Source organism: Myodes glareolus, chromosome X, assembly GCF_982192425.1.
Source record: "Myodes glareolus chromosome X, mMyoGla1.1, whole genome shotgun sequence".
Classification (NCBI taxonomy): domain Eukaryota; kingdom Metazoa; phylum Chordata; class Mammalia; order Rodentia; family Cricetidae; genus Myodes; species Myodes glareolus.
This window is the reverse complement of record NC_142053.1, coordinates 92,027,772-92,055,033: the sequence shown is the minus strand read 5'-3', so window position 1 is coordinate 92,055,033 and position 27,262 is coordinate 92,027,772. Positions and strand designations below refer to the sequence as shown.

General features: G+C 39.2%; 1 protein-coding gene and 1 pseudogene across 3 annotated transcripts; both read right to left on the bottom strand.

Annotated features, from left to right (window-relative positions):
- Positions 1-7,556: 7,556 nt before the first annotated feature.
- LOC125410284 (melanoma-associated antigen B4-like) lies at positions 7,557-12,158 on the bottom strand. Of its 3 annotated transcripts, none has more exons than XM_085684312.2 (4): positions 11,985-12,158; positions 10,276-10,326; positions 9,224-9,265; positions 7,557-9,104 (listed from the first exon to the last, which is right to left on the bottom strand). In XM_085684312.2, exon 4 carries the CDS (start codon positions 9,055-9,057, stop codon positions 8,050-8,052), a length of 1,008 nt encoding a protein of 335 aa, XP_085540438.2. In that variant the 5' UTR covers positions 9,058-9,104; positions 9,224-9,265; positions 10,276-10,326; positions 11,985-12,158; the 3' UTR covers positions 7,557-8,049. The 3 variants fall into 3 exon arrangements, with proteins under 3 accessions (XP_085540438.2, XP_085540439.2, XP_048305700.3); XM_085684313.2 differs by lacking the exon at positions 11,985-12,158 and adding an exon at positions 11,066-11,203; XM_048449743.3 differs by lacking the exon at positions 11,985-12,158 and having other exon boundaries at positions 10,276-10,460.
- A 5,566-nt stretch (positions 12,159-17,724) lies between these two features.
- LOC125410285 (transmembrane and coiled-coil domain-containing protein 5B pseudogene) lies at positions 17,725-18,653 on the bottom strand (annotated as a pseudogene).
- Positions 18,654-27,262: the final 8,609 nt, after the last annotated feature.

The following is a 27,262-nucleotide window of genomic DNA, read 5'->3' as shown; positions in this document are numbered from 1 at the left end:
TTTTCCTTTTCTTGTTGCTCGAAAATTCTCACTTCCTCTTTAATAAAGCACCTCCAAAGTAATTGTTGTCCACTTTCTAGGACTGCTGAGATTAACTGAGCCCCATCTTGAGGCATGGCTTTGCTACTGAAAGCCCACCTTTTAACCATTTCCCTAACAAAGGACAGATGTAGTCTATATGCTACAATTGCTTGTTTACTTTCTTTTAGATCAGTCATACATATGGGCTCCCATGTATATTCCTCGACAACCTTAGGATATTTGGAGCCAGACACTTTTTCTGATATTATTATTGGAAAGGGAGGCAGAACTCTGGGGAAGCTATCCCAGAGATTTTTTTTTCAGAGATTTTTACATACTGATGAGGCTAAATTTTGTCTTTGTACCTTTTGTTCCTGGTCATCAAATTTGATAAATTCCTCGATCTTTTCAAATCAATTCACTACTGCCTTTTGTAAGTCTGGCTTTCCTGTCCAGTTTTCTGCTATGCCCTTATTGAGGATTCCAAGGTATGAAGTCTGTCCAGTAGAGATAATATCTCATCCTTGAACTAATGTTTATAGCATGCATATTGTCTTCCTATATAGAGACATTCTGTCAGTCAATCTGTCATACCCCTTTGACAGTTTGATTAATACATTCAACAGTACGAATTTTATCAGACAATGTCTTAGAATTACCCTTCTCTATAGTAGTGAATTTTTCTTTTAAAAGAGTGGTATCAGTAGCCACGGACTTTAACATTTTTAAGAGTGCCTCATTCTTGGCCCTGTTATAAAACTATGTTTTTAAGGCAAGAATATGGAGGACAAAATTAATCTCCAGACTCAGATACAGTGTTGTAGGAGGGAAATAATATAAGTCTTGCAAAATCTTGTACATGGTATAAGTGAAAAGTCTATTGAAATCATGTAGGGTTAAATTGTCCGTAATTTTGCCCTTTAAAATTTTTAATTTATATTTCAAATTATAAATCTTACCTGTTGTTGATTTTTGAGCTGGAGTAGGTGCAATAACCATTACCTGCCAGTAGGTGTCGCGGCATACTTGGAGTCGCGTGACTGGTCTGAATCTGATTTTAGAGTTAAACTCTAAAAGATATGCTCAGATTAAAACCAGTTATTTAGTATAAATCACAGACGGTGTGCTCCACGGATTCCCTGATTGGTCAGTGGTTGCCCAAGCAGTAGAATAGCAAAAGAAGACAAATTATTAGAAGCCACAAAGCAGCCGGCTCAGACCAGGAAAGCCTGCTTCTCCCCTGAGTTTCTGCTGAACAGAAAAACTGGACCCAGAGTGGCTCCAAGTCCTCAGGCACCCTGGCCCTCTGCAACTGTATGGCTCAGAGGCATTTAATAAGGAAATGTAAAGAAATTCCATTCCTCAGGGCCACTGCGTGAGAATTATATGCCCAAATGAACTACTGCCTGTGCGCACAAGCTGTGACTAAGGTGGACCTAGCAAGGACATGACACATGCCAAGCCAGACGCAGGCCAAGCCTGGCAGACAGTCAGGGCCAGAAATTTATATCCAAATACGTTGGGCACCAGATGTTGAAATAATCAGGCTAGCTAAGGATAAATCAAACAATTATATTTTATGTATTATAAAGGGAAAACTCACGAAACAGGGAACAAGAAAATCCAAGCACAGCAATGTCCTGCAGGAAAAGGTACAGAGAGCACACACAGGAGGTGCATGCATTTTACCCTGGGTCCCAGCAAAGTCATGCCTTAACTAAGACCCACCTCATAAAGACAATTGACTAACAAGGTTCCCCATCACCAGGTCCTCTATGTATTCACACACACACACACACACGCACGGACGCACGCACGCACACACACACACACACACACACACACACTCTTCTGGCTTTTAGAGTCTCCATTGAGAAGTGAGGTGTATAATCGGTCTGCCTTTGTGTTATTTGTTTTTTTTTTCCTTGCAGCTTCTAATACTCTTTCTTTGTTCTGTATGTTATATTTTGATTCAGTGGTGAGGGGACTTTCTTTCCTGGTCTAATCTGGTATTCTGTATGCCTCTTGTACCTTTATGGGAATCTCCTTCTTTAGGTTAGGAAAATTTTCTTCTATGATTTTTTTGAAAACATTTTCTAGGCACTTGAACTAGGCTTAATTTCCTTATTCTATTCCTATTATTCTTTTGTTTGGTATTTTCATAGTGTCCTAGATTACCTGGATGGTTTGTGTCATAAGTTTCTTAGATTTAACATTTTGACCAATGTATTTTTTTCTATAATATCTTTAATGCCCAAGATTCTCTCTTCCATCTCTTGTATTCTGTTTGTGAAACTTGCCTCTGTAGTTCTTGTTCAAATTCCTAAATTTTTCATTTCCAGAATTCCTCCAGTTTGTACTATCTTTATTGCTTTTATTTTCATTTTGAAGTTTTGAACAGTTTTATTCTTTTTCTACAACTATTTGTGGATTTTGTTATTTGTTATTTTTCTGTAAGAGATTTATTCATTTCCTACAATTGTCTGTGTTTTCCTGGGGTTAAGTGATTTATTAATTTATTCTTTAAACACCTCTATCGTCCTCATGTAGTTGGTTGCAAGGTCTCTTTTTTGTGTTTCAGCTATGCTGGAATGTTCAGGGCCTCCTGGGTAAGATAGCAGGATATGGAAACATATTACCCTGGTTGTTGTCATTGTGTTTTTATGGTAGTGTTTGACATCTGCTTTTGTGATGATTAAAAGTTGTAGGTTTTGATTTCTGGATTTGTCTTTTATGGGATGGGTGCTTTGTATGAATGGTTTCTGTTTTTTGGAGAGTGTGGGGACTGTGTGTTACCTGTTTTCCTGACCTGTTCAGCTGGTATGTTCCCACGGAATGTCTACTATTGCTGGAAACTGGGTAACTGGGGTGAGTTGGAAGGAAGGTTATAGGAGTGTCTGCTAGAGTTGGAGACTGGGACAATGTAACCAGTGAGTGAGGTGAGGGAGATGAGGAGGGGATGATTTATGAGATCCTCAGGAGATGTGGGGAGGGATGGGGAAGGCTGCTGGAAGGCTAGGAATGACACTAGAGGACTGGGTCTTGGGGAACAGAAGGCATGGAGGTCTGCAGAGAGTCTACTTGGTTCTCTCCTCTTTGTTATTTTTTAATAGCTCAATTAGTTCGATTAGTTTTGTCTAGATTTTCATGGGAATAGGGCTCCTCAGTGGAGCATAGGCAACCTACCTCAGGATACATCCATAAAGAAAACTGACACTCTATCCTTTAGCAACCATCAGTTGCCAACAGCTCCTCAGCTAGGAGTCTCTCTTGTGAGTCTTTCTGAGTCTTTCTGGCATCTATACTGAAATATTGATTTAGGCCAACTTGATAGGACCTGTGTCCTATTTTTAATTGCCCTCATCTCCTGCCAAAGCCTTTATATTACTGTAACCTTTCATTCAAAAGCCATTCTGGTAGCCTTGCCCAGTTTGATCCAGTGCACGTGGTAAAGTCAGGTTCTGTACCACCTTAGTTTTCTGGGATTGGTGACACTCAGTGTATCACTCATCATGCTGCATTTGTTCCTGGAAAAACAGTGTGAACTTCTCCCCAATGTCTCATCTCAAAGACTCAGGCCAGTTTTGTTCTTCCGTAAAACTCCAGAGAGAGAAGTTAATCACTGACAAATGGCCTAAACCTGTCTGTAGCTTGCCAGGGGTGACATCAAGTTTGAGGTTCCCAGTCCTCTTTCCAGGCCTTAATGTTAAAGGTTTGGAGTTTTAGCTTTTCCTCCTTATAGCCATTTAACTAAAAAATTGTACATATTAAATTGATACTGTAGAATATTTCACTATTTGTATACATTGTATATAAAGTACATGCATATATACACTATACATACATAGTATACACGAAGTTTGACTAAATATTTTTTCCTAAAGCATTTATCATTTCTTTATAGTGAAAATATTAAGTTTTTCTTTTTGCATTTTGAAATTACAGAATATTATTGCTATCAGTATTTTCAAAATTTTAAGTATAATAGGATGAGGTTTTTGATTTCCAACTGTAGCTTATTACCCAGGGACCAACTTTTCTCAAACTCTTCCCTTACCCTACCCTTCTGATCCTCTAAGTCTCATCATTCTACTCTTAGTTTGTTGGATTCCAAGTATTTAACATTAGATATATAAGATCACATAGTAACCTGAAAGAACTATGCCCTATATCAGAGTCTCTTACTTTCAGGTCACCTTGCAGAAAAAAGTTCTCATGTACTTGTAAACACTGGGCATTGAGTGATGAGGTATCAGTCTCATAAACCCAACTCAGCCTTCTAGATCTGAAAGCAGACCCCTGACTGGGATCTTAGCAATTCCTTTTCTTGAGCAGCATTTGTCTCTTGGAAGACTTCTAGGAAATAGTACATTCCTCCATACCCTTGGTTATTTCCCCTCTGCAGGGGACAGACATACTCCAAAAATGATAGTCAAGACCAAGCTGAGGTAGTAAAATGAAATCCCAGGACAAGTGTTGTGTGGTGTTACACATAAAAAAAAATAGTGATCTATACCTATCACAGCTGTACAGGCATGGTCTCTTGGGTAATTTCTGTGTAAAGATAGTTACTTTCTATAGGAAAGCTTAAAGGTATGATTTATGAACCTCTAGTCTTTTGAGGTTTGTTTTTATTGAGCTTTAGGCAATTACACTGTCAAATAATCTTTATGATAGGTCTTGCTATGCATCCCAGGAGGTTCTGTAGGTTGACCTCAAATTCCCAATCCTCTTGCATCAGTCTCTCACTTTAATCGTACTTTACATTTATTTTGTATTTTCATTGCTAATCCCTTGTTCTCTGTATTGCAAAACAGTATTTTACATTGGAAATCAGATGTTTATCATCAGAAACAAATATCTGAAGTAATGGGTAGAAAATGAATCACAGATACAAGGCCTGCTTCTTTCTTGGAATGATACCATGCTATTTACTTCTGAGTAATTCAGCTCAGATGATTAGTATAGCTGTGCACTGTACTATTCTTGATAACTTGAGAAACTGCAAGATCTTTGACTGCATTTTGAATCTGATAAAGGTCAAATGGCACAGTGTAAGGCTGAGACTGTGTCTTTAAACAAATGGTAGTTTTCATTACATTTATTTTAGTTTTTGTCTGTATGAATGTTTTGCCTGCATGTATATCTGTGGATCATGTGCATGCAGTGCCCATAAAAGCCAGAAGGAATTGGATCGTATAGAATTGGAATTACAGATGGTTTAGCCACCATGTAGGTACTGGGAATCCAACCTGGGTCCTCTGGAACAGCAGCCAGTGTTCTTATCCACTGAGCCATCTCTTCAGCCCTGCTGAAATTATTTAGACTGAGGATGATAATTTGATATGGGATTCCCCTTTGTATGCTTTGAATACCATTTGTTAATAAAGAAACTGCTTTGAGCCTAAAGCAGAGCAGGGCAGAACATAACTATGTGGGGAAAAATAAACTGAATCCTGGGAAAAAGAAGGCAGAGTCAGGGAGATACCATGTAGCCCCACCAGGGACAGATGCCGGAAGGAACATTTACTCAGTAAGCCACAGCTATATGGCAATACATATGAATAGAAATGGGTTTAATTAATATAAGAGTTAGCCAATAAAAAGCTAGAGCTAATCGACCAAGCAGTGATTTAATTAATACAGTTTCTTTGTAGTTATTTTGGGGCTGAGCAGCCAGGAACAAAGAAGTAGTCTCCTAGAACAGTAATTTATTAAAGTTCCCTATTAATGGAACATACTCTGACTTTATCTGTGTATACTGATTGTGCATTCAGTGACTTCTTAGTACCTCTTCACAAGTATCACATTGATTTTTTTCATAAAGTTCTCTAAATATTGTTATATACAACTTGTGTACTCTCTTTACCTGCACTGGGGCAATGAGCTGACAGTCCATTCTTGCCCCAAGTGGAGATTTCTTTGTGGCACTGTTAAATTCCAAAAAAAAAAATTTAATATTTGTTTCCTTATTCAGACCTAGTCTGTCTACTCTCAGAAATAGCATATGAATCTGGTCCTTACCACTCCTGCAACTTATCCAGGATGTTGGGAATCTCCAGCTCAGGTCCTATTCCAAACGCAGTCCAGATATCTGCCTGTTATCCCAGCCCCACCTCTCTCTGACCAGACCCCACCCTCAGAAAGCCTGCCATTGGCAGTTCCTCCCCTGGAGCTTCTCAAAAACTGCACCTACAGGGTATTTAAGGCCCCCTTATTGGTGCAGCACTGTGATTTCTCTCCTGCTTTCTTCCTTCCACCAGAGTAACCTGGAAGTTCCTTTGCTCAGATTAAACCTGATCTTATTAATTTGGCTTGATTTGGTATATTGCATGGGTGAAAAAACTCACTACTGTGGATTTCAAAATATTTACCATAGGCTACTACACAACCACACTTAAATTACTTGCCATTGATGAAACTCAGTCACCAAATGTTTTGTAATAGAGTTTGTGAAACTCTAAAGGAGGGCTCAATATTTTGGCAGTAAAAATATTTAAAAGCATAATTTGGATAATCACCTATTGAGTCTGGTAGTCCTTGACTGAAAACACAAACTTTGTCTACCAACAGAGAACAACCCCATAATCAGATTAAATATTCCTCAATTATTAAATCCTAGCAAATCATTGAGCAACATTTTCATTCATTTATACCCTTTGAATTGCCTATTTTAATATATTCCAGAGTGATCTACAGTTAGCTATCAAGAAAATGTCCTGTTCCTATTGTGTTTCTATTTGCCCTTTATATCTTACCTAATATATTATCCACTTTCTTAAATATTGCTGCTCCTAGACTCTGATAACCTCATTGTCAGTAGACTACACCATGTTTTCCTTACTAGATCCAGTGCTATTGAAGGGAAGAGGGGAAATTACAGAGAACCAATGCTTAATTGAAAATTGAAGGAAATAAGCCAGGCAGGTAGTGATGATACATGCTGTAATGATTGTTCTTTCTCATTAAGAGACAAGCCACGCCCACTTCCTCCCCCATCCACTGAGGCAGGCTGAGCTGTCTCTTTTCTATCTTCCTCTCAGAGAGGCAACTTCTGCATCTTTTCCACACTTCTCCCTTTCCCCCACTTCTTTCTGTCTCTTCTCTTTCCAGTCTTCCTCTCAGAGAGGCAGCTTCATTCTCTCCTCTCTCTCTCTCTCTCTCTCTCTCTCTTTCTCTGTCTCTCTCCCCCTCCCCCTTTCTGTGCTTCTCCCTTCCCTTTGATAACCCCTAAATAAATGTCCAACTCCACTCTGTATGGTGTGCCTATCCGTCTCTCTCTTGCTCACCCTCCACCGCCATATGGAGACCTGGAGACCTACCGCCTATTCTCATATGCAGTCCCTGCCTGGAACTGGCTGCTTATGGCAACAAGCTGCCAGGGACCTGCAGCAAACCTTTAATCCTAGCACTTGGGAGACAGAGTCAGGCGGATGTCTGAGTTTGAAGCCAGCCTGGTCTACAGAGTGAGTTCTATGATAGCCAGAGCTGTAGAAAATTAAAAAATTCAAAAAATAAATACTTGAATATAGTAATAGATGTTTACAATTTACATTTTAATGAATCTGAGTAAAGTCATCAAATACAACTTTATTTTACTTAGCATTAACAAGAAAGTAAAAAAGTATATTGCTAACAAATTGCAATCGAATATGAGATTTTCAAAAATAACAGTAAAATACTTGCCACTTTACTTTCACCATCATATGACATCACATTTCCATGCAAATCCTCTTTCCAATGCAATGTTATATAACATTTTAATAACGTAAGGTTTTCCAATTTGTTGAAAGTAACAAAACTCTGAGTCCTAAATTTACAAGTGACTAACCATTTTAAGCAGCTAACATAAGCATGGCACAAATCACTGATTAATTAGACATTTACAAAGTAAGAAATATCTATATTTTACTAATGTATAGAAGGTCAAGAATGTATACATTTTGGTTCTGGTATTCTATGAACTCTCCACTAATAAGGAGCTGACTGCTTTTCATACATAATATGGAAACCATAGAACTGACTCAACTACTTGTGGGATTGAGTCTTGGAATGAATCCTGGCTTTGACAACAGTGCCAGCCCTACCTTGACCTCTCCTTCTTATTCCCCCTGCCTGATCTCTAAGAGCCAACTGGTAGAGATTGGGGAAGGCACTAGGGACAGTGCCATTGACCTTAGCTAAAACTTCCAGAACTTTCATCTTGGTGGTTTCAGCATAGGCTCTGGGTCCCCACAGGAACTCATAGCATGGAGGATCACTGCCAGGAATCTGGCGGTACTCCAGGTAATTTTCTTGCACTAGATCTTTGTTTATGAACTCTTGGGGCTCCCCAAAGATTAAGTGCTTCTTCCCAGCATATACCCCTACTCCATTCAGAAACTGCCAGACCTCTTGTTCAGTGGCACGATTGCCCTTCATGAAGATCACACCCAGGACAGACATCAGGAGACCGGTCCTGGGCAACCCCCAATTGCTACTCAGACTTCCCTCAGTGGAGAGACCCAGTTTACCCACAAGCATATAGGAATGAGTGCTGGGATCTATTTCCTTCAACTCAAGACCAAAGACTAGCTCTAGGCGTGCAGAGGTTCTACGGAGGATCTCAGGGAACTGTTCCTTATACTTCTTGTTTACTATTGCCAGCATTTCACTCCGTGTAACTGCCTCTTTGATCTTAAACTTATCCAGCAGGAATTCTATTAGCATGCTAGCCTTCCGCATGATAGGATCTCTAAGTGTGTGCTGAATAGAGGTCACTGTCTGAATAGCACCTGAACTTTGCTTATCAGCAAGAACAACAGCATTCCTAACACCTACACCAGAGCCTGTACAGGACACATCTGCCCTGAGAGATTCAGGGGGTTTTAGCCCCTGTAGAGCACAAACATCAGGGGAACTGGAACCATCACTCTGGTCAGCAGGAGGACATGCAGCTTCCTTTTCAGTGTGAACTGCTGGGATACTCTGGAGCTCACTGCGTGCCTGTTGTCGTTTTGCTCGGGAGCGGCTCTTACTCTTTTGACCCCTAGGCATGATGACTGGGCTCAGGGATGAAGCAGGAGATCTGACAAGGCAGGAATCTGGAAGGGGGACAATGAAAATCTGTAAGCACAACATTGTTACCAGATAAAGAATACCTGGGATTTAACAAAGACTTGCTTTTGCAGCTTTCCAGAACGACATCTTTCTTGGAACATACCAGGGCTCCTGAACTCGTGGATCAGTCTCTCTTCTGCAAACCCTGTGGAGGAAATTAAAACTTGTTAGACCACTGCATGAAAATCTAGTCTCAGGCTTCCAAAAGTAGGTCAGGCCTTTCACTAGGGTCCCTTAGGATCAAGACTCAAGAGTTCCCTTACTTTACATTCAAAATCAGTCATATCTATTATTGGCAAAGACATTTATACCCACTTCCTTCTTTTCTTCTCAAACTAACATTCCAAACTCCCTCAGTATCACTCAGGTAGAAATTTAATCTGCCTTTCTTCCCACTTCATCATTCAAATAGCAATGGGGACTCAGTACTAGCAAAAATGGAAATACAATTTTGCTCTTAAAAGGAGTGTTGTTTCCATGATGATTAAAGTCTTCATCCTGACTTTATCTGACTGGGATAGGATGTCTAGGATATTGTGGTAATAAGGAAGCTCTTACTGTCTCACTTTCTTAAGGGAAAGTGAAGGAGAACTTCAGTCTTTGGTCCTTATTAGACCCACTTAGGCCACTATACAGGGGTGGAGTTCCATGGTTATGCAAACCCACTTAGGCTACCATCCAAGAAGAGACCTATGGGCATACGTATTACCCACATAGATCCCCATACAGTGGCAGAGATCTGTGTAAATGGGCCCCCTTAGGCCACTATAAAGCGGCCCATTACAGCCACCATGCATGTGCAACCCCATTTAGGCCAGGACACAGCATCAGCTGTCTGTGTATATCCACCATGCCACCAGGCCCAGAGCATGGAATTTTAAAGATGGATTTCTTTCTAGCCCCTTAAAGTTCAGTATTTTTGTTTTCGCTAAATCTAGCAGCCCCCTGCCAGGGCCTTCAACAATGAGACCAGTAGAAAAGGAAACAGGCTCTGGGTAAAACTGCCGCGTCCATCCAAAAACTCTAGAGATGCACACAGGCCCCAGGCCGAAAGGGGCTTTTCTGGTTAAAAGGTTCAAAGGGACAAGGAGGGGAGGCAGAGTTAAAATTTCTGACAATTTTAAAACACATTACCCACTCCAAACCCAGAATTACCGAGAATAGATCCCTACGATGACTAGACACTCAGCTTCTCTCAACAGGACTCTGCAGGGAAAAGAAGTAATCAACTCCTGGCCCCTTCCTTTCTGTGCCCTGGACTCTGAACAGAGCCCGGAAGGGAGGTCATCCTCAACTTCCGGACCCTACCCTTCTCTTAACGTGGACTTCTGAACAGATCCCGGAAATGAGGTCATCCTCAACTTCTGGCCCCTCCCCTTCTGTTCCCTAAACCCTGAACAGAGCCTGGAAGGGAGGTCATCCTCAACTTCCGGCCCCTCCTCTTCTGTTACTGTGGACTTCTGAGTAGAGCCCTGAATGGATTACCTCAACCTCCGGACCCTCCCGGTTCTGTTCCCTGGACTCTGAACAGATCCTGGAAGTGAGGTCAATCTCAACTTCTGGCCCCTCCTGCTCTGTTCCCGTGGAATTCTGAACAGAGTCTGTAAGTGAGGTCACCTCAACTTCCGGTCCCTGCCATTTTGCTCCCTGGACTCTGAACAGATCCCAGAAGTAAGGTCATCCTCAACTTCCGGCCCCTCCCCTTCTGTTCCAGTGGACTTCTGAACAGATCCTGGAAGTGAGGTCATCCTCAACTTCCAGCCCCTCCCCTTCTGTTCCCTGGATTTCTGAACAGATCCTGGAAGTGAGGTCATCCTCAACTTCCAGCCCCTCCCCTTCTGTTCCCTGGACTTCGGAACAGATCCCGGAAGGGAGGTCAACCTCAACTTCTGGCCCCTCCCCTTCTGTTAACGTGGACTTTTGAGCAGAGCTCTGAATGGAGTACCTCCTCAATCTCCCGACCCTCCTGTTCTGTTCCCTGGACTCTGAACAGATCCTGGAAGTGAGGTCATCCTCAACTTCTGTCCCTTCTCTTTCTGTTCCCTGGACTTCTGAACAGAGCCCGGAAGGGAGGTCATCCTCAACTTCCGGACCCTCCCCTTCTCTTAACGTGGGTTTCTGAACAGATCCCGGAAGTGAGGTCATCCTCAACTTCTGGCCCCTCCCCTTCTGTTCCCTAAACCCTGAACAGAGCCTGGAAGGGAGGTCATCCTCAACTTCCGGACCCTCCCCTTCTGTTACCGTGGACTTCTGAGCAGAGCCCTGAATGGAGTACTTAAACCTCGGGACCCTCCAGTTCTCTTCCCTGGACTCTGAAAAGATCCCGGAAGTGTGATCATCTTCAACTTCCGGTCCCTCCCCTTCTGTTCCCATGCACTTATGCACAGAGCCCAGAAGGGAGTATATCCTCAACTTCTGGCCCTTCCCCTTCTGTTCCTGTGCACTTATGAACAGAGCACGGAAGTGAGGTCATCCTCAACTTCTGGCCCCCCCCTTCTGTTCCTGTGGACTTCTGAACAGAGCAGGGAAGGGAGTACATCCTCAACTTCCGGCCCCTCCCTTTCTGTTCCCGTGGACTTCTGAACAGAGCCCGGAAAGGAGGTCATCCTCAACCTCTGGCCCCTCCCCTTCTGTTCCCTAAACCCTGAACAGAGCCTGGAAGGGAGGTCATCCTCAACTTCCGGACCCTCCCCTTCTGTTACCACGAACTCTGAGCAGAACCCTGAATGGAGTACTTAAACCTCCGGCCCCTCATGTTCTGTTCCCTGGACTCTGAACAGGTCCGGGAAGTGAGGTCATCCTCAACTTCTGAACTCTCCCCTTCTGTTCCATTGCACTTATGAACAGAGCCCAGAATGGAGTACCTCCTCAACTTCTTGAACCTCCCCTTTTGTTCCTGTGGACTTCTGAACAGAGTCCAGAAGTGAGGTCATCCTCAACTTCTGGCCCCCCCTTCTGTTACCATGGACTTCTGAACAGAGTCTGGAAGTGAGGTCATCCTCAACTTCTGGCCCCCCGCCTTGTGTTCCCGTGGACTTCTGAACAGGTCCCGGAAGTGAGGTCAGCTTCACCTTCCGGCCCCTCCCCTTCTGTTCCCTAGAATTATGAACAGTGCCAGGAATGGAGTACCTCCTCAACTTCCTGACCCTCCCCTTTTGTTCATGTGGACTTCTGAACAGATCCAGGAAGTGAGGTCAACCTCAACTTCCGGCCCCTCCCCTTCCATTCCCTGGACTTCTGAGCAGATCCCGGAAAGGAGTATATCTTCTACTTCTGGCCCCTCTCCTTCTGTTCCTGTGGACTTCTGAACAGAGCCGGGAAGGGAGGACCTCCTCAACTTCCGGCCCCTCCCCTTCTATTCCCTGGAATTCTAAACAGTGCCCGGAATGGAGTACCTTCTCAACTTCCTGACTCTCTCCTTCTGTTAATGTGGACTTCTGAACAGAGTCCGGAACTTCATCAAGTTTCGGACCTTTCTATTTTTTTCCTCTCGTTCTCTTTTTGTTGATGTCTGAGTAGAACTCAGCAGTGAAGTAATTTGAAACTCTTTTCCTGCCCATTTTGTTCCTGCAGACCTCTGATTAGGGAATGATGTAATCTTCAACTTCAGGTCCCTCCCCTTCTCTTTTTGTAGACCTCTGAACACAAAAGCGATGTGTTCCATTCTGTTCCTGTGATTCTGTAAATAAAGCTCCATGGGTATTATTCTGCTTTCCTTTTTTCCATATGAGGGAGTTTCCTGATGCTTGTCTTTTCTAGTTAGTTATTGTTCATCCTTATTTAGCTCTTTCCCATCACCTCTATTTGTCTTGCTTCCCTTCACTACTGTTAATACTCCTTTGTTTTTTTTCCCCCAATCTCATCTCTTCCCCTTCCCTCCCTTCCTCTGTGGCTGTTTCTAGTTCAGGCTTCTCATCTCCCCTTTCTACCACTCTTTTCTCTCCCCTCCCTTGTCTCTTGTTTCTTACTCCCTATCTACCTCTCACCTCTTTTAGCCTAGTGACTTCTCCTTTCCACTTCTCCCAGCCTTTTTCCTTCCCTCCCACTCCTTAACTTCTCTCCTCTTCTCCTCTAAAAACCCTGCCTTCCCTACATACTTCCTTCACTTGCTTTAACCTAACCTTTCCTCCTTTCCTCCACTCTCCCCTCTTTACTCATCTCCCTTCTTATTTTGCCTTCCCTTTTCTCCCCTCCACATCTCTTTCTTCCTAATATTCATTTCCTCTTCCCCCCTCCTCTCCATTTCCCCTCTCCCCCTTTACCTACAGGTCTCCTTACTTGGGCTCCCTTCTTTACCCACCTTGCCCTACTTCTCTCATTTTTTTCTTTCTCTTCCCCTCTCCACCTACTTCACCTTTCCTTTTTACCTCCCTCTCCACTCTTCTTCACCTTTCTCCCCTTTGTCTCCTTTCCTCTCCCCACCTTCAACTCCATCCCTTTTTCCTTTCCTTTATAGTCTCTTTTCTTCTTCTACCCTACCTCTTTTCTCAGTCTCCACTCCCTACCATTCCACTGCCTCGTATTGCTATGTGCTCACACTACCCTGGGTTTTTCTAATTTTATACAGTTGGCCTTGATCTCTAAATGCTCTAGATTGCTGGTATAGCTCATTTACAGCAAATCTTGTTTGTTCGCATATAATAAAAATATAAGCTTTGTCAATGAGTTTTACTATGAGGCACTTCTTTGTAGCATATGGTAGACTTAAACTGAAAGTCAGTCTACCTCTGCTTCATGAGTTCCAGAATTACAGGTGTGTAACATCATACTTAAATCTCATTAACTTTTTCACCTTCATTGTAGGTGCTCAGGTACTTGCCTTTATTATGACTTTTGTCACTGAGACTTCTGATATGAAATGTTGGTATAGTTCATCCAGCTATGCCTATCTGGCCTGGATGATAAAGGTAGTTCAAGGTAGAGACAGGATAGGAGAATGAGTGTTACGTATTTTTAAATACGGCTCTTTTCTATCCTCATTTCAGTTCATTATACTACTGTCTAGGCATGGAAATTATATGTTTTCTCATATGAAATTGTCCATTTCCTCCAACCATAATCCAGCAGACTCTCTAAGGTGTAAGAGAGGAGCCTCCTTAACCAGACAAGTATATCTAGGTCCTCTGTTCACTGACATAATGGAATGTTCAAAATTTTCAGGGGTGAATTACTACCATTCTCAGATGTTAGTGCTGCTCCAGTTTCATCCCTGTAGGCATTTTCTGTCAGTATTATAAAAAAATACTGGTAGGTCTCTTCTACTAAACAGACTTCAAGAAGTTTACAACTTTCATTGGACTCACACAGTTCGTCAGCAAACTCCAACATTTATGCTGTCCTAGTGACTCCATTAATAATAGCAGGTGCAGTTACTACCTTACATTCCTTTACTAAGGAAGTAAAAAAAAAATGATCTGCTGTAGATGAAACAGGCCAGACTTGAAAATGTTCTTTCCAGTCAATTGTGTCATCTTTTATCACAGGTTACAGACATACTTTCATTTAAGGCACATTCATTCATAGATTCTAGTTCCATACAGACTTTGAGAGTTTTTCCTTTATTCCTTTAACCATTCCATGATTGATTTCAATCATGGGGCAGCGAGGAAGCAGGGTGAGTTTTGTTGGCATTCACAGCCCCAAGTGAGGCAGTAAGTAATAAAAGTATAAGGTCAGTTGATATATTTTCTTCTCTGGTGAGTAAACACTAATTCTATTGGGGATTAATTTTTCATATTTTTGCAAGACTTAATAACTCCTTTTTATTATGAAACTTTATTAGGCTTTCAGTTTGTGGTAAAAATTGTTGTCTGAGAAAGAACAGATGACACTTTCCCTTTTAAATGTTCCTGGATCATTTTGCTTGACAAGATAATCATCTAGTTACATCCAGTTTCCCGCAAATCACATACATAGTTTTCTTCTTAAAAGCTGAGTAAAACTTTATTGTGTATGCTTATATATATATGTGCATTTGCTTTGTATTTCTGTTTATCTGGTGGTAATTACCTAACTTTATTGCATTATTTGTTTATTGTTGAAGTGTCATGTTAATCTTAGAGAATTGCCCTCATGATCAGTTGAGTTAATTTTTTTATGTTGGTAGAATTTGTGAAAGTGTTTAATACAGTACCTCTGTGTTTTGTTAAACTGTTTTTCTGATTTCCATTGTGCTTAGACTGATTTACATCCCCACAAACAATTTATCCATTTTCTCTCATTCAAGAGATGAGATAAATTCTAAATATTGTGTATTGATTTTGATTTTCCTGATGGCTAAGGATGCAAACATTTTCCATACAAGCCCAGTGTAATATAAATTACTGGTAGATTTTCCAGCATTTTGTGATCACTTCATTTTAGTAATCACTAAAATCTTTACCAAAGAATTCTGTACAATTATGAGTCTCTTTGGTTTAATCGGTAGTTGTGCTGTGCAGTTAGTACTGTTGATTTCTTTAGGAAGAACTGTCTTATCTCCTTCATTTTGATGTTAGAGACACCACCTTTATAGGTGATGTTAATTATTTAGGGGTTACAGTAAGGTGATTCTCTAGTTCTAAAATTCCTTTGGAGCTTATTTTCTACAGCAGCCCCTAAATGCCTATTCCAGTTATCCCTACCCATACTCACTCCCTCCATCCCTCCTGACCCCATATGATCCTACCTGTTCCCTCATACCACTCTAAATGCATCCAGTCTCATCCGATGACTTTAAAATTCATAGATATATTCACAGTAGTTTCACATTTACCTCAAATTTAGGAGAACTGCTTAAGGAGTCTTTATTGTTACAACTCTACACAGTCATTTTATACTGATACCTTTGATTGACAGAATATTTGTGTTACAATAAATGAGCTAATATTAATGCATTTGTATTAAGTGAAATCCATGTTTAACTTTAAATATTCTGTGATTTTTGGTCAAAAAATGTATGAGAGGAATGGAGAGAAGGCTTATAGCATATTATCTATTACAGAATACCTGGGTTTAGTGCCCATCACCTGGAAGCTCACAACCATCTGTAACTCCAGTTCCAGAGTATCCAGACACCTCACTAGGAATAGTAAACACACAGTACACTTACATATATGCAGGCAAAACATTTATATATGTAAACTAAAAATAAAAATCTTTTTGGAAAAGAATTTATGATATGAATGTTGTCTTAAAAGATGCTTTCACATTAGGTTGAGGCAGGACCAAGAACCTCCGCACTATATCTAAGCTGAGCAAGGTATCCTTTCATAGGGAATGGGCTTCAAAAACAAGTTCATGCACTAGGGATAAATCCTGATCCTACTTCTCATGGACCCACAAACTGTCCAAGTCACACAAGTGTCATTCACGTTCAGAGGTTCTAGTTCAGTCCTTTGCAGGTTCCCCAGCAACAGTCCAGAGTCCCTGAAATCCTGAGTGGAGTGGGTGGGGGTGGAGTGGGGAGAAAGTGAGGGGGGTACTGGGATTGTTATGTAAAATAAAAAGATTATTTTAAAAAATAAAAAAGATATACTTTCCCTATATCCAGATTTCTGTTTGTTCACTTATTCATCTATCTTTCCATATCCTTGGCCACATTGTCTTTCTAAATGGCTTTAATAGTATTATCTTTTGAAACATCCAGTATTTAGCTTCTTTCAAATAGACTACTTCCACTTATTCATATGCACAGCTTAGCAGCTTGTTTATTTTTATCACTAAATATTAATCAACTTTATGGATGTTTCAGACATTTTTATTCGTTCGTCTGTTGAAGAACATCTTGACTTATTCTATAATTTGACAATTATGAATAAAAATGCTATCAAAATTTGAATGCAGATTTTGTATGGACATAACTTTCAAATAATGTAAACACTGAGGATTTGAGTAGCTGAATAGTATGATAAGAGTATTTTGATTTTATAAGTTACTATCAAACTGTCTTCCAAGAAGGCTGTATAGTTTTTACATCAACACTAAAAATGGGGAGTTCTCTTGTTCTACAAATTCTACATCATTTGGTCTGTAGGTGTTTAGGATTTTATTAACTTTATTAAGTGTATAATTTCTTATGTGGAAATACTTTGATCTAGATGTCCTTTTATTCATATATTTATTTAAACATATTTCAAACAACAAATTTAGTTAATCTGTATTATTAACATTTGGACATAGCAATGTTCAAAGTATTCCTTTATTTTACTGTTTACAAATAATTATTATTGATGGCTTATTTGATATTTGACATTAGAAATTTGTGACTTCTTTTTAATGTGGCTGGAAGTTTATTAATTTATTTTATTAAATGCTGTCTTTTATTTTATTGTTTTTGTTTTCTTTTTTTCCCAGGGGAGTTTTTATTTTTGCTTTGTATGAAGAGAACATAGAATTTGTGACTACATAGAAAGGCCTCAGGATGCACAGAGCAACACAGTAAACTCTGATCAAATGCATTCTGTATTCGCAGAGAGACCCTCTAGGAGAGAATTACATATAAAACTCAGCTGTCACATAGAGACCCTGAGTCACCACCATTTCCTTCCTGCCCCACACCACCAACTCAGGGCCATAGCCACAGCCCCTCCATTGCGGGCACAATGGGAGGCCTGGCGGGTCGCCTGCCACTAGTGTGGTAGAACGTCTTCCACCTCTAGTGTAAGGAAGGGGAACAGTATGTCCCTCAGCCACTTCAACATGCTTCTGCTCATCAGCATGGGCAGAGTGTCCACGAGGAAGTCTGGGTTTATATACTGCAGGTGGAAGATCATGCAACCCAGTATCCGAAGGAAGACCACGATCATGAAGAAGAGGTAGTGGAAGTGCCTAACCAAAAACTTCCTCTTCTGCTTCCTAATGATGTTCTTCTCCATGTTGCTCTGAATGGTCTCTACCAAAGTAGCCCCAGGTTTTACTTTTTGGGAAGAGTCATTCTGGGCTTTGGACATTTCTTTTTCAAGCAGCATCACTTCTTGTTCCTTCTCCATCTCCCTCAGAATTTCCTGGTATTTCTTTATGTAGTGGGCCTGGTCTTCACAGAGCTCATGTACAGACTAGTAGTCACTTTGCATCTTGGCTATTTCCTTCTCTTGTTGTGCACAGGACTTGGTTGACTTTCGTAGTTTCACCTTCAATTCTGCTATTTTCTTTTTCAGGGTTTCTGGATCATGGCTAGGATTCTTAAGTTCTGTTGAAATCCTATCCTGAAGTTGCATGATTTTCTCCCTTAGGGTCGTATTCTTTTCCTCCAGCTTTGCTGTCTCCAGCTCCAGGTCCTTCAGGGCGTTCTCCTTCTGTATTGCAATCTCAGTGAACTCATCCGTCTCTGGGACTCTCTCAGAGGACAAGGCAATTTCTCTTTCAATACTTTGAATAGATTTCTCTTTCTTTTGAATCTGTCTGAGAAGAATCTGATTGGCCTCGTCCAGCCTCTGCAGATCCTTTTCAAGGTTCAAATTCAGGTAGTCGAGATGCTGTTTTGTGGCTTCTAAAGTCGGTATTTCTGTTATCCCATGCCCATCATCCAATGGGTTCTGTACAATGTCTTCCATCGTTGGCTTCCTGAAAAATGCACGTGAACTTTCACACTGAAGAAAATGCACAATCCTTTTCACACAGTACTGTTTGTAACAGCTACACAGTGACTGACTTACTACACTAAATGTAGTGAGCTATGTTGTCTACCTTCTCTTCCATAATCCTCGAGGTTTGGGAGGGTGACGAGCATTCTGCAACCTATTAGTTCATGTGCCTTGCACAGTTGTGGGTCATTGCGTCCTTCTCTCTCTGCTGCAAACAGAATTTTCTCAGATGGCAGTTAAGAGATACATTGATTTATGTGTATAATAGTACACTATGAAGAGTTGGCAGTTTAATACTATATCTTATTTATTTAGTATGCTTGTGTGTACTTGCCAAGTGAGCACATGGAACTCAGAGGACAACTTACAGGAGTCAGTTTTCTCCCTTGACTGTGTGCATTCTGGGTACAAACTCAGGCTTATAATACTTGACTGTAAGCACCTTTACTTACTGAACCATCTGGCCGCCCCTAGCATTACCTTTTATTTTAAAAGACTTATTTAGTTTAATTTTCCACACCTGGGTATTTTTCTCCAGTCTTTCCTTTCTCCCTTCTCTCTCCCCCTCTCCCTTTTCCCCAACCCCACTCCCACCCCCATGCTCCCAACTTTTGCCCAGCAATCTTGTTTGCTTCCAATTTCCAGGAGGATCTATATATGTTTTTATTTGTAATAGCCAGAACCTGGAAACAAACTAGATGTCCCTCAATGGAAAACTAGATAAAGAAAGTGTGACATATATACACATTAGAGTACCGCTCAGCGGTAAAAAAAGAAAAATAATGACATTTTGAATTTTGCATGCAAATGGATGGAAATAGAAAACACTATCCTGAGTGAGATAACCCAGACCCAAAAAGATGAATGTTTTTGTTTTCTATTAACTCTATTAATGTTTATGGTTTTACTTTGAATCCTTAAGGTTATTATGTAAGAAATGTCCATGTGAGGAGACTCCCAAAGTATTATAGACTATTTCTATGGAACTTGTTGCAACCCTGAGTGTCAAGACACAGTCCAGGAATGGAGTTGTGTGAAAATTCAGAGTGCTTGTGTTGGTCATTAATGTGATTCATAGACCCAAAGCTGTGTAGGACTGTTGGTTGCTTTCCTCCTTTGAAAGCATTCTGGTACCATAAATCAAATACTCAACTTTCAGAACAGATCAAATTCAGGGCCTCTAAAGCCTGTGTCCAAAGTGTACACTGTCTTCTGCAACAGGGACCTAACATTTTCATCTCAGGCATCACTTCTAGAGGTGGTGGGACCTGGGAGAATTAAGCTGATAAGTAAGTGGACTAAAGTTTTATGCAATAGACAACTGTTATTCAGAGCATTGTACAATTTATATTATATTCTGGGTGTTAGGAAAAATCACATGATTAAAGTTCTTGTGAGTTTAAACTGTATACAGTCACAAGAACAAACCGCATGGGCAAAATTGTGTTTTTCTATAGAGGCATTAAACAATTAATTGAATAACAATAGTAAGCAACAATAAACAATATGAAGTAAACTTTATATTTATGACACCTGGAAGGAGCATGAAACATATTCCAAGAATAATGCCATATTTCAAAGGAACTGAGGTCACAAGACTCTTACCTTGTTTAATCTGCGGTCACAGGACTCTTTCCTTATTTTCTTGGATTGTTTTCACAAGCACTCAGAATTCTCACACTAATCCTTTTCTGAACCATGTCTCGACTCACAGGGTTGGAACAAAGTCTATAGCAATAGTCTATAATATTTTAGGAGTCCCTTTTCATGGACATCTCTAACAACTAAATACAGGGCCTATTATGCCTAGTGTTGGGGGTTTTGTTAGGTGGTCTTGGCTCTTGTGGATGAGAGTAGTGTCATCCCAAAGAATAAAATTATAATGAAAGTATATATATATATATATATATATATATATGTACATATGTGTGTGTTTGTATATCAATTTAAATATAATTATACATGCTTTAGGGGAATAGCTAAAATGATGGATTATGAATTTTTAAGACATCCTTAGTGTTATTTTATCTTCTTCCCTCCTGCATTTGTCTAACTCAATCCTCCCTAATTAAAGTCTCTCTTTTGTCTATTTTCCCCATCAGATCATTGGTACTCAGGTATGCCACTCTCTATTGCTCTTCCACCATACTCCATTATTGGTCCCTTTTTACTTTTCTTTGTTTACGTGGTTACACTATGCTACATCCTTAATCTGAAGATTAGGAGCTAGGAATCTTCAATGGGAGAGAACATGAGAGATGTCTGTCTGGATCTTTATTTCCTCACCCTTTCTTCTAGTCCCATATATTTGTCTGGAAAATCCCATGACTTTGTTTTTCTTTGCAGATTAATGGTATACATGTATAGCAATTTTTATCCATTCTTTGGTTGAAGGACATTTAGATTGCCTCCATTTCCTAGATATTCTAATACAGCAGCAGAAAACATGGTGGAGTAAGTATCTGCGGAGTAGGATGTTGAGTCCTTTGGGCATATGCCAAAGAATGATATAACTGGTTCATATGGTAGATTTATTTTTTAACTTTCTATAAAGTCCATACATTGGTATCCAGAGGACCTTCACCAGTTTGCAATCCCACCAGCAATGAATGAGTGTTTTGTTTTACCACACTCCCTGCAGCATTTGTTGTCACTTGTTTTGTTTATTTTTGCCATTCTAAGAACTCAATATTTAGGTCTCAGCCCCATTTTAATTGATTTTGGGGCTTTTTGACTCTTTGTACTTTGAGTTATTTACATATTCTGGATGTTAATGTCCTGCCAGATACATAGTTTGCAAAGGCAACCTCTTGTGTGCTCCATGGATAATACACCCATTTTTTGTATTAGGATAGGGTGTGTTTTAGAGAAGCTTCCATGTGCTTCTGAGTAGAATGTATATTCTTTGGTGTTTGGGGTAAAATATTATAGAAATCTGCTAAATCTACGTAATCTATGTCATCATTTACTTCCAATGTTTCCCTGTTTTTTGTCCAGATGACCCTGATCAATTAGTGCTGATGGGGGAAACAAAGTTATTATACCAGAGAGGATAATATAAATAAAACCTAACTGGTGTTCTGTTCTCACCCCTGTACTTCATAGGAGATAAGGGCAATTTTGTTCATTTATTTTCTAATAATTTCAAAAGTATTGATCAATTGATATTCCTAGCATGGTTCCAAAATATAAGTGAGTTTTGAAGTTCTTTCCATTTTGATCCTTGTATTTTATACCAAAATCCTAGAAGGTAACCCCTCTTTATCATGCTGATCCAGGCTGAGGTTCAGTGGTTTTTTGTCAGGATAAAATTTGACATTGTGTTTTTTCTTGTTTTTTTTTTTCCTCTTGCACTTTGTTTTGTTTTGTTTTTTGAGACAGGGTTTCTCAGCTCCTGGAACTTGCTCTTGAGACCAGGCTGGCCTAGAAATTAGATAGATCCACCTACCTCTGTCTCTTGAATGCTGGAATTAAAGTCGTGCCACCACTGCCTGGCCAAATTTGACATTTGTGTTGAACTTATTGTAGTCTTGAAAAAAAATAGGATGTTGAGGAAAAACCTTTTTTATTGATTTGAAGTTCTTCCAACAAGTTCTTGGTGACAAATAGTGCTTGGATTTTATTTCTCTTGGTTTTTGGTACCTTCATCATTGTTTGTAAAGGAAACATCTACACAGCTATTGAGTAGGCTTATCTGAGAGAGTGTGTCCCTAAGAGCATTAAGTGTTTATGGAATTAACAGAAAATAGAATTGTTATTATAGTAATGGTCTACAAGACTGTTAGTACCATCACACTGAAAATTTTCCTGTTTGGGCTTTATTTTGTTTTGGTTTGTTTAGTTTTGTTGAAGTGCTTGGAATAGAATTCAACACATTACTCATACTCAATAAGTACTCTTTAACTTTGAGATGCTTAAAACATACCTTGAGATGATTGTGTGAAATACCTTTATGGTGTTCACTGCAAAAGTTTAGGACTTCTTGCTTTCCTGCTTCAAGAGAAGCTGGCCTCTGCCCTGTTCATAGCACTAAAGGAAATCTTAAGGAAACCTTTCCATCCTAGCTTTTAGTTTGTCAGCTCTGAATCTATGTCTCACATAGATTCACAGTTATTATAGTCTCATCAAGCTTGCCACTCCATCTAACTTAAATGATCTTTTTTTTTTGTAGATACATCATGGTGCCTGACTCCTTAAGCAGCCTAGCTTCAGAATACTTAAACTTGGCAATTGAAATCATCAGACTACTTAGACCATCTCTATCTCTTCTTCACACTTATCTTTTACTGAAATTTAGAATGTTACTATCTTCCTGTAAAGATATCACCTTCAGACTCTAAAAACCTATTCTATTGTCAATGGTTTGGCCTTTTTCTGTCTTTCTTTTTTTTATCATTCAGAATATTTGCTAAATTGTTGCCTAATGCCTAAGTAATGGAAAGAGTAACCAGTTCATTTATTACAATGTAGCTATTCATAAATTCTTAACTAAACTCAGAAAATCAGTTGTGTGTGTGTGTGTGTGTGTGTGTGTGTACACATTTAGCATAAAAATTCTAGTGGAAAGCCACTAAGACGTCTCAATAGACAAAGATGCTGTCAACAAGACTGACCTCCACACAACTGCCACGCCAGAAGGACAAGCACACACACATACACACACACACACACACACACACACACACACACACACACACATGCACACACACACGCATTACAAATACAAAACAATTATTAGAAAAGTGCTAAAATAAGTAAGGAGCAAACAATTTACTATTGTGTACTTTTCTGTTTTCACTTGTCATTGTCCCAGCTGCCATGCTGTTGGGTTCCATATCATTAGAAATTATTTTCTATGTTTCTTTTGGAAAATATAAAAACGCTAATGGAAGAACACAATGCATAGCAGCTACGTGATCTATATGATTTATACACTTAGTTTAGAACATGTATAAATAATCTGTATTCTAGTAAATATTTAAAAGAAAAATTAGAAGGAAATAAAGAAAACATTGTTTCTTGTTGACCCAGCCTCTTGGAGCTCAGAAAACACCTGGGTTGAGGTTCCTCTATACCAGGTAGGGAGAGGATCAGCCATGCTAAATTAAATTTGAGGGGCATAGAGAGGGAGACCTTGGGCATGAGGCTGGATTGGTAAGGAGGCAGGGAGGATTTTGGAGGATTGAGGTGAGGGAAAAGAATATGATCAAAATATTGTGTATTAAAAAAAATAAAATATTTTGCAAAACCTAAACTTCACAAAAATAAAATATATAAGGTCAGCAAAACCAGGGGGAAGTGTGAAAAGTTAAAAATAATCAAGTGGTAGAGGCTAACACCTTGAGGCAGGCAGTTTGATTTAGTATCGAATATTTCTAGAGTGTTGGGCACTCCACAATGTCCTCACAGGGAACATAGTAGCATGTTAATCGTGATACTAATAGATCTCTGCATACATTATTGTTCATGGGTATAAAAATAGGCACTTCAATTCCTTGTTAACTTTCAGTTAGGCCTTCTTCTCTGTGGTTTTCCTCTCCTTAGCAAGTGATTTCTTCCCTTCTAGTTCTACCTACTTGTCAATTAGGATTTTCTCACTCAGTTGAATCAAACCCTTGTTCCATATAATTTTCTTCTTTTGTCTCTCAGTGTTATGTTGAAATCAAAGGAAATAACCTAAGCTATTTACATACTTTTGATATTTACGTTCTGTCAGTTTTACAGCAACAGTTTAGCTAATGAACACATGTCGGAGTAGGAACTGTTACTGTGCATGGTCTAGACAGTATAGAAAGATGTACAATGCAATTGCCTGATTAGGAAGTATTGCTGAAATTTTGGGAAACATTTCTGGCCAAGGAAACGTTCAAGACCGTGACCTATGGTTGATTTAAAACATTCAATACATCTATGTAAGTGTGTGAAGGGTTCTTAGGATGAGTCCCTAACAGAGTAGCTTCTTGCCTTTGAGAAAACAATGTAGTAGATGGTTTACATGGAAAGACACGTTTTTGTTTATAACTTGGACAAACTTGATCACTTGTGTTTTTATTGTTGTTTTTTTTCCTTTTTAGTTTGTAAGGAAAACAGGGTCCTGATGATAAAGAATAGTGAAAATAACAGTGTTCATAAATAATGTTATTTCCTCCTTCCACACAGTGAAGTCACTCAACATCCTTGACCCTGCCTTTGCATCTATAAATGAATAGACAATCCTAATATTTGTCTATTTTAAACTATGCAGGACATATAAGGCTCTAATATTCTTAGTGACTGCATTCAAGAGATTTTGAGTAAGAAGATACGTGGGAGGATTTATTTGTCATAAAGACATACCTCTACTGGGTTTTGATTCTACTGCATGGACTGACTTTGTGAGAACCTGATTTGTTTGGATGCTCACCTTTATAGACCTGGATGAAGGGGGGAGGACCTTGGACTTTCAATGGGGCAGGGAACCCTGACTGCTCTTAGGACTAGAGAGGGAGTGGGGTGGGGAGGGGGAGGAAAAAGGGAGGTGGGGAGAAGGTGGAGATTTTTAATAAATAAAAAAAATAAAGACATACCTCTAAAGGTTCTCACTGTTACTACATAATCTTTGTGTTGTTCTAGAAAATTCTGTATCTTTGGTAACAGAATGACATATTTTCCTTTATCCTCTTTTTTCTTAAAATAAGTTGTTCATATTTGGAGTGTTAGTTTATGTCTTAAAAATAAAGCCTTTTTCTCAGTACTTGTTGCTGATTTTTTTCACATCTCACCTTTAAGGAACAAGGCACCATTGGGCTTTTAGGCATCCTGAAGTTGGAAAAATGTGAATACTGATAATGGAACTCATGCTTATGTGACTATTCTCAGTAGGATGCAAATCTGTGGAAGGTTGACACCACACATTTTGTGCATTTCTAAAATTTGAATGAGTTGCTTGGAGACTATGAATCAGAGCTGCAGTGTGATGCTGTTTAGTATGTCCAAATTAGATTGTAAAATGTGTTAATTCTTTTTGCAAGATAGTTTATTTTCAGGGGTTTAAGTGAATTTTAATTATTAAAACAAAGAAAAGGGAACAACAGTAATTCAGCCAGTGTTCTTTGAAACTCATATATGGAGAGGGATTTACATTTCTGGTCATATCTGATATTATTTTGTCCTCATTCATGAACTATAAATGTTTAGCTGTTTATAGTTCCACCCATTTTTTTCTGGTTACTTTTCATTTGAGCTCAGATTTCTATAGGATTAATTCCACTGTAACATGGCCGTAAGGGCTATCTCCTGCATCCCCATTTTGATGGTTGACCCTACATAAAAGTGGCGTTTATTTTGTTCCCAAAGCTATGTGATCATTTTGGTTTTAATTATTCTGATCTACATCAGTTAAACTAAAGGAGGATTCAATTGATAGTTTATAAAAATTTTGAGGTGGGACTATGTAAGTAATAGTACTAACCAAAAAGAAAATCTGAATTTCACTGCTTTTATTGAGTCACATTTATTTTTTTTAGGTAAAGACAGGCCCCTTGTACTATCTTGGTCAATAGCAAATAGTTTGGTCTGTTGAGTCAATACAGCAAAGCTCATTAGAAAAAAACAGCTCTTACTGTTTCATAATGTGTATTTTAACCCAACTGGATTTGAATGGAGAGAGCATTACTTAAAATAAACTTGACCTAGAGATCCTTTGCCTGAGTTTTTACACCTTGACCGGAAAGAAAAGGCCATTGGACTTCTTGGTAATTATCACATAAAACATATTCCACGAGTTTCAATAGCATTATCAAAAGTCACATCATACTTTAATTATTAGAAATAATTAAAGATTTAATGATTAAAAATGATTGGTGTTCATTGCTATTAACAGAATGACTATCTCTCTCCAGATTCACATGTTGAGTACCAATTCCTAATATTATATTATCAAATCCATTTTGAAAGTATGTAGGTCTTGAAAAGTGAGTTTTCCTGAAAAAATTAAAATTCTATTAAAGTTACGTAAGAACTTATTTTCCATCTCATGACATGTGAGGGAGTCATTGGAGGAAAGTCATCTGCAGACTTAGAAGCATGGCTTCAGAAAGTCCTAGATTGACTGGAACCTTGATTTTATAAGTGCTAGCTTCTCAAAATATAAGATGCAGATTTCTTCTCTTAAAACTATTTATTGTGTCTAGTTGATTAAGATTTAATTTATCCTATATTCTTAAATAAGCTAAGTTAATCTAAACATACAGTCATAAAGGTTATTTTCACAGAAATAAAAACTGGAGCTATAAGCTGGATTAATATTTGAACACCATTTTTTATTCAGTTTTATTTCTTGAGCCCAACATTTTTATTGTTGTATTATTTAACTTTCTCAATAAATACTTCTTTACTACATTATTTTAAAATATAACATGACTTAGAAAAATTCCTATAACATAGCTCTTACTATTAAATAACATAAAAATAAGCATATAATCATTGTGGTGGCTTATAAATTTGCAGTCTGAAGCTAATTCAGGTCTCTAGTCACAGCGATATTTAGAAATTATCTAGGAAAAACAAGCAAGGAAGAAACAAATAAATGAAACAATGAA